General features: G+C 33.7%; 1 protein-coding gene across 1 annotated transcript in view; it reads left to right on the top strand.

The window, feature by feature from the left end:
• Positions 1-8,240, top strand: part of LOC106880038 (uncharacterized) — a 456,507-nt gene that overhangs the window by 82,168 nt on the left and 366,099 nt on the right. The window contains exons 23-29 of the mRNA XM_014929839.2: positions 444-536; positions 1,013-1,429; positions 3,910-3,986; positions 4,513-4,576; positions 5,302-5,514; positions 5,825-5,936; positions 7,780-7,888. Coding sequence (XP_014785325.2) covers positions 444-536; positions 1,013-1,429; positions 3,910-3,986; positions 4,513-4,576; positions 5,302-5,514; positions 5,825-5,936; positions 7,780-7,888 — 1,085 coding nt within the window. The remainder of the gene's footprint in view (positions 1-443; positions 537-1,012; positions 1,430-3,909; positions 3,987-4,512; positions 4,577-5,301; positions 5,515-5,824; positions 5,937-7,779; positions 7,889-8,240) is intronic.

Here is an 8,240-nt window from a genome sequence, read left to right as displayed (position 1 = left end):
TGGCATGCGGTCACAGAGAGACAGAGAGAGAGGGAGGGAGGGAGGGAGGGAGGTTTGTCTCAAACATTTGTTCCTTGTGTCATGCAGTGAAATGGAACCAGAAATGGTTATGAAGTGAATTTTGTAACTTCACAGTCCATTCTTCACATATCTGTTACATATGTAACAAGTGAATCATCTCCTCTTTTCCTATTATGTTCAAGTCTACTAAATTTGCTCATTTCTATGATGGATGGTGCCTTTTTCTAATATTCAGAACCTTCTTTTTGATAAAAAAAAAGGTTTACATAAAGAGATTTCACCTATAATGATGCTGTAGAACTCACAATAACTGAAATCACCAACATTCTAATTACTTTTCCATTGTGCAATTTTTCATTAAAATCCTTTCGTTTGTGACAGAATATAATAACTGTAATTATTTTTTATTTACTTTTTAATAGGTTCGCTGTGCTGTAAGTCTCTGTTATGAGGAGAATTGTGAAGATTCCCGTAGTACCTTAAGCTGGAGTGAAAAATACATAGCAGAAGTCAAGGTAAATAAAAACACTTTAATGAATTATTTGTATTTCTTTCTTCATTTTTGATGTTCTCTGTCCCATTAGAAGGAAAGAAAAAGACAACAAACAAAAAAAAAGCAGCTGACATTTCTCATTCAGTATATTCTCCTCTCAGATTCACACAATTATTTCAATGGTCCTGTAAAAGAACTCAGAAGATTGGGCCTCCAATCAGGCCTTTTCATGATACATTTAAAGCCAGGAACTTTTTAGCACCTCCTTGTAATGACATGTGTTTAAATTTTACAATCCTCTTTAAAATATTTTATTTCATTGATTTTATTAATCTGATATTAATTTTGTGATTGTTCAAAGTTAATTCCAAAATTTTATTTCATGCATGTATAATGGAAGAGCATTTGTAGAAAAGCCATTACAAGAACTGATTATGTAGTAACCAATATATTTGAAACCCTGTTTTGATAATTAAAGATCTTTTGTTTTGTTTTAAGGTGACAAACCTCACTGATGATATTGTTCTTAAAGAAGGTCATGATGGGGTCTATTTTATGATCCAAGCCACAGCGCCACCAAAGATATTGGGTGCTGATGTTCTGAGTGGTGACATGAAATTTTGGGCTGTAACAGTTGATTTTGATTATGGTGTAAACAGCTCTGTTCTAAGGTGTCCAAGCGGTGTAGAGATACCACAAGTTGTTTTAGCTTGGCATGTTAAAGACTCTCCCTCTATAAGGTCATCTTGCCAGATGAGTATTCAAGCTAACAACTGGAATTCTGTGTATGTTTTAAACTTGAAAGCTGTCGCTGATAACAAGATTGATGGGAACAAACCTGGATATTTCAAAATGACCTTCAGCTATAAACAGAGCAGTTCATCAAGTATAAATCTAAAGGAAGTAACCAAACAGGTAGGCTTACAATGATCACATTTGATTTCTTTTCATATCTTTGGTAAGCAAGGATTTTAGGGGAATCACCAATTGAGTTGTAAGTAGAAATACTGAAGACTTATTTTCAGAAGCATTCTTAAATACTAAGTAACCAACAACTTCAAATAATCTATCTTATCTTATATCCTTTAAATGAAGTTGAATTCCGGACTGGAAGTTAGAGAAACAATTCTCAAGGCAGCGAGCTGGCAGAATGGTTAGCACGCCAGGCGAAATGCTTAGCAGTATTTCGTCTGTTTTTACGTTCTGAGTTCAAACTCCGCCAAGGTCGACTTTGCCTTTCATCCTTTCGGGGTCGATAAATTAAGTACCAGTTACGCAGTGGGGTCGATGTAATCGATTTAATCCCTTTGTTTGTCCTTGTTTGTCCATTATATGTTTAGCCCCTTGTGGGCAATAAAGAAATAAGAAACAATTGTCAAATTTACATCTCTTGCTGTAAATTATTTGTAGTATTGCAAGAAATGCTGAATTATTTAGCAGTTAGCTACGTTACGCATTGCCTTTGAAACTATACCTTTATCATGAATAAAAATATTTGCCTTAAATTTAATGAGAAATTGTTAATTAGCTTGTTGAATATAGAAACCTAATCTCACTCAACATTTTATCTAGTCTTTGCCAAGTGATGTCTTGTTTGAAGTTATAAATATTTAAACAAGATTCTTGAAGCAAACATATCATAACTAAGTATTATGCAATCAATGGCCACAATATTTCCTGATACCAGACTAACTTGAGCTACTCTATATATACACCTACTCTGTATATACACCTACTCTACATATTCTCCTCAGCTCTCTGGCTAGATCCTGGTATTTCTCAATTTCTTCAGTTTCTTTAGTATCAACTCTGCTTCAGAGGGATTTGCAAAATCTATGGTCTTACACAGTTTATTTTGTCCTGTATGATCACACCTAGTCTTATTGCTTCAGTAATATGGTCAGCTTTTAAGGGAAAGTCTCATAATATACTGTAGTTCTTATTTTCTATTACAATCACTTTATTATTATTATTATTGTTGTCATCATCATCATCATCATCATCATTATTATTATTAAGACAGCAAGCTGGCAGAATCGTTAGCATGTTGGGTGAAATGTTTAGTGGTATTTTATCTGCCATTATGCTCTGAGTTCAAATTCCTTTTGTCCTTTGCAGGGAGTCAATAAATTAAATACTTGTAAAACACTGGGATTGATGTAATCAACTAACTCTGCCCCCAAACTTTCAGGCATTGTGCCTTTAATAGAAGGGATTATTATTATTATTATTATTATTATTATTATTATTATTATTATTATTATTATTATTATTAAGGCGATGAGCTGGCAGAATCGTTCGCATGCCAGACAAAATGCATAGCGGCATTTTGCCCATCTTTAAATTCTGAGTTCAAATTCTGCAATGGTCAACTTTGTTGCTCATCCTTTTGGGGTCGATAAATTAAGTACTAGTGAACACTGGGGTCAATGTAACCAACCAATCCCCTCCCCCAAAATTTCACTTCTTGTGCCTTTAGTAGAAAGGATGATTATTATTATTGTTAAGGTGCTGAGCTGGTAGAATTGTTAGCTTGCTAGACAAAATTCTTAGCAGTATTTCACCTGTCTTCATGTTCTGAGTTCAAATTCCGCTGAGGTCAACTTTGCCTTTCATCCTTTTGGGTCGATAAATTAAGTACCAGTGAAACATTGAGATTGATATAATCGACAAGTCCCCTCTCCACAAATTTCAGGCCTTGTGCCTTTAGGAGAAAGGATTATTATTATTATTATTATTATTATTATTATTATTATTATTAAGGTGGCAAACTGGCAGAATCATTAGCTTGCTGGACAAAATGCTTAGTGGTATTTTGCTTGTCGTGATGTTCTGAGTTCAAATTCTGCTGAGGTCGACTTTGCCTTTCATCCTTTCAGGGTTGATACAATAAGTACCAGTCGAACACTCACATAATCGACTCATCTCCACTTCCCCCAAGCTGCTCTTGTGGCAAAAATTTGAAATAATAATAATAGTAATGATAATAATAATAATAATAATAATAATGATAATTATTATTATTATTATTATTATTATTATTATTATTATTATTATTATTATTATTATCATTAAAGTGGTGAACTGGCAGAATCATTAGCACACCTGGCAAGATGCTTAACAGCATTTTGACCATCTTTATGTTCAGTATTCAAATTCCTCAAGGGTTGAAAGGCTATAAAAGAAGGCCATTGGCCAAAGTGCCATACAGTGAGACTGAAATCAGACCCACGTGGGTGGGAAGCAAATTTCTTAACCACACACCCACGCCTGATTTTATTTGTTTAGATTTTATTTAAAATAATTGGCTAGTGTCATTATTATAAGCAAAAACTATGCTAAACTCCCAAACTCCACACATGTTTATGTTAACACTTTCTTTTTATATTTTTAAGTTTTCTGTGATTGATTTGGACAGACCAGCCGTGTGCATGTCACTGAATGACCCCCATATGACAACATTTGATGGAAGGTAAGGATACAGTTCTTTAATTGTTAATATAATAAAATAAAAGATTGATATTCAGACTTTATATTCAGACAGAAACAGATTTCTAACATCATTATGATTGGTTTTATATCCACTTTTTCTATGCTGGTGTAGGTTGGACAAGACTGTTTGAGACAATATTCTCTAGCTGGATGCCTTTTTTGATGCCATATTTTAATTTGTTTCACAAACAAGACTGTTACTCTACTAATATTAAAACACACAAAACCACTGAACTCCTGGATATTTTGTCTACAGGAGACATAAACAAATTTATTGTTGCTCAAATGATACACATGAACACATACATACATTACACCCCCATACACAACAAAACATATTATAATTAGACAGGAAAAGTTTGCAATCAAAATCATTAGACTCTTACAGAAACAGAAAGAGTTAATTATACATGTATATATTAAATAACAGCAACACCTCCCTCTTTATGGTTTTCTGCTACTTTGTGTAATATGTCTTTTCAATGTATACATTTTCATTTCTTCAGATATTATAACAACTTCTATCTAGGAGAATACATTTTGTACAAACACAAAACACTACGATTTGAAGTAAGTATTCACGTTCAATAGTTTTTAATTTTTTATGGAATTATGAGAAAAGAAATAATTTTCAGAGGAAAACTATACAAATTCCAAACACTAATATAACAATTTTAATTATGTTGTTTGAAAAATAATACTTTTCTGAATCATGAAGATCCAAGGAGTCTGTGTTTATTTCTAATTACTGTCACATTAAATAGGTGATAAATACATTTTTTCTTACTGCTTATTTAATTTAACTTCATGTATTAAGCATATATTAAGAAAATAAAATAATTGGAAGCTAACATATACAACGTAATGAGCTGAAAAAATATCAGTTTATGAAAATTACATTCCTGTCAAATTTGATGTATGAGTCTTTGAAGGAAGGTATTAAAAAAAAAACAGTTTAAAAATAAAGGAAGCAGCATTTATTTGTGACGAATGTGTAAATATAATTTGAGTTCAGGTGTAAATTTGACTGTGAAGTAACAATGGAGACACTAATGTTTTGATTTTGTCTGGGATTGGACAACTGCATCTGTTGATTGTTGGATATAATTTTTTTATTGTTCTGTTTCTTCAACTCAAATTATTATGATGCATCATGACACATTTTATGCTATGCAGATCAATCTAGGATGTAACTTTCCCAAGATGTCAACGTATACATATATACATTTGTGCACCCAAGTATGCACATTTACTAGCCTACTACATACCATATTATTCTTACTATTTTCTTACAGGTGAGGGCATTTTACCGGTCATGCAATGGACATGCTTCATGTAACTGTGCTGTGGCCATCAAAGTTAATGATGATGTTTTTGTTGTCAGCAAATGCAATGCAAGCCACGCGGTCACTTCAACATATGAACCAATAACATTTAAGATGTATCGGTTTGGAACCTTGACCCCTGGATTTAAAATTCACATCCATGATGAAGGCCGAAAATTTGTGGTAAGTTTGAAAATTCATATTTTCTGATTGTTTTCCTTTTTCTCTTTTTCTTGGTTAAAGTGAGAGTTGTTTTAAAAACAAAGTCTGGAAAAGACATTGCATCTGAGAGTTGTCAGTTCACCTAAGACAATCAATAGAAATGATTTCTCAGAACGGATATTAGAGGGATGTGAGTTTGATCCTCGTGGCTGGCTGCTGACAAATTTTTCTACTTTTAAAAAGAAAAAAGGATTTTATCCTTTATGTCTATACTGTTCAGTATCTTTGCATTGAATAAAATTTATCTTTCTACTTGTATTTAATGTTGCAGATAACTTTACCAACTGGAACAAGGGTGATCATCCGACCATCAAATACATATATCACTGACTTCATTAATATTTGGATAAAGCCATCAGCGGCTGATTTTGGTCAAACTGAAGGTAAGTCTCTAACATTTATTTGCATATGAATGAGGACAGTTGCATTAAGAGGTGCCAATCTGTAATTGTAGAGGGAACATGTGGAAGGGGTAGACCCAGGAAGATTTGAGACAAAGTGGTAAAAAAAAAAGATCTACAGACAAGACTCAGAGAAGGGATATCGAGACTTCTGCCAGCTTCCCTTGCTTGAAAAGACACATGAAGCAAATAGGTTGGCTTGTCCCCTGCAACCCTCTCCAACTGAGCATCCCTAATTTTGCAGGCTTGTAAGTACTGGTGCCATGTAAAAAGCACCTGTGCCAGTGCTGCATAAAAGCACCAGTACACTCTGTAAAGTGGTTGGTGTTAGGAAGGGCATCTAGCCATAGAAAAAATGCAAAAACAGACATGGAACCTGATCAGCCTTTCAACTGGTCGGCTTCTGTCAAACCAATCCAACTCATGCCAGCATGGAAAACGGATGTTTAAATGATGATGATGATCATGAGGAGGAGGAGGAGGACGACAACAGTTTTTTTGTTTTTTTTTGCTTTTATTGTTGCTGCTACTATTATTGCTCATCACCAACCCACAGATTTATAATTATATGTGTTCCAGCCATTGCTATGCCATGGTTAGAATGTTGGTGCTCATTATGTAGTGGGTTCAATTCTTGGGCAGGACAGCATGTTATGTCCTTTGTTTCAATTCATGTTTCCTCTTTATGCATTGGTTTGTACACATAATTGATGAAACAACTGCCAACCATTGTCATGAGACCCTGAGATATTCACCTGTTTTTCTTCAAGCTCTATTTTACTATATATAAGCCAAGCAAAATTTTCGTTCTGGCTGTTGCCAGTAGTATGATCTTCGAATATTGGGCCTCATGGGGGTGATAACAAACGATCAAGAGCTTTGGTGATGTGTTGTGCTTGAGAAGACTCATCAAGCCAAGGGAAATTGTAGTCATGGCTGTTACCAGTGTCATGTAAATGGCACTTATGAAATCATAGTTGTGACTGTTGCCAGTAGCATGATCTTTGAATGTTGGGCCTTACGGAGGTGATGACAAGTGAATCAGAATTTTAGCTTGAGAAGACTTGTCACACCAAGTTAAATCATAGTCATGGCAATTGTCAGTGTTATATCGGTGGCACCCGTAAAATTGTAGTCATGGCTGTTGCCAGTAGCATTTAAATGACAATTGTGCCAGTGGAATGTAAAACGCATTTATTACACTCTTGGAGTGGTTGGCTTTAGGAAGAGCGCCCAGCTGTTGAAACCATGCCAAATCAGACTGGAACCTGGTGTGGCCCTCCAGCTTTGCAGTTCTAGTGAAACCATCTAATACATACCAGCATGGGAAGGGGATTTTAAATGATGATGATGATGATGCCTCCTCCATCTTTTATTCTGGCATAGTCTATCTACAACTATGTTACTTAATGGGCTCTGACATATTTTATAAAAAATTAAATGGATATAACTGGTGAGGGAAATTTGCCTGCTGTGTCAAGTAACTCACTAACTGAGTCATCAGCTCAAGAATGATACTGATGACCATAACGGTTGTACTAGTGGTCATGATAATGATGTTGCTTTTGTTTTGACCCCACGTCAACCTGAAAATCAGAGTTATTCCAGCCATGACCACCACAACTTTTTCAGATTATATCTATGACTGCAGAGTTCAATGTGTTCATATTTAAGCTGGTGGAGGTGGAATTGTCTCCTATTTCTTCTTGGTCAAGCAATCGCATTGAAGCCCCTCATTGGCTTATGATAATGCTAATGAAATTAATTACACTTAGTTTATTAATGGTATCATGCATGACTCACAATTTATTGCAATTTCTTACAGGCTTATGTGGAACTTTTGATGATGACAAAAGCAATGATTTAACTCTTCCTGATGGCACTGTTTATAAAGGCGAAGGACTGCGACCAGATACATTCTCTTTGGCATGGCGGTAAGTGAAAGTTGGTGCTAATGAGGAGGAGACAGTTGTTTATTATTATTATTATTATCATTATTATTATCATCATTATTATTATTATCATTATTATTATTATTATTATTATTATTATTATTATTATTATTATTATTATCATCATTATTATTATCATCATTATTATTATCATTATTATTATTATCATCATTATTATTATCATTATTATTATTATCATCATTATTATTATCATTATTTTTATCATCATTATTATTATCATCATTATTATTATTATCATTATTATTATTATTATTATTATTATCATTATTATTATTATTATTATTATTATCATTATTATCATTATCATTATTAT

This window comes from Octopus bimaculoides, chromosome 22 (assembly GCF_001194135.2).
Source record: "Octopus bimaculoides isolate UCB-OBI-ISO-001 chromosome 22, ASM119413v2, whole genome shotgun sequence".
NCBI classification, from domain to species: Eukaryota; Metazoa; Mollusca; class Cephalopoda; order Octopoda; family Octopodidae; genus Octopus; species Octopus bimaculoides.
The sequence above is the reverse complement of the archived record's forward strand: the minus strand, read 5'-3'. Positions and strand labels throughout refer to the sequence as shown.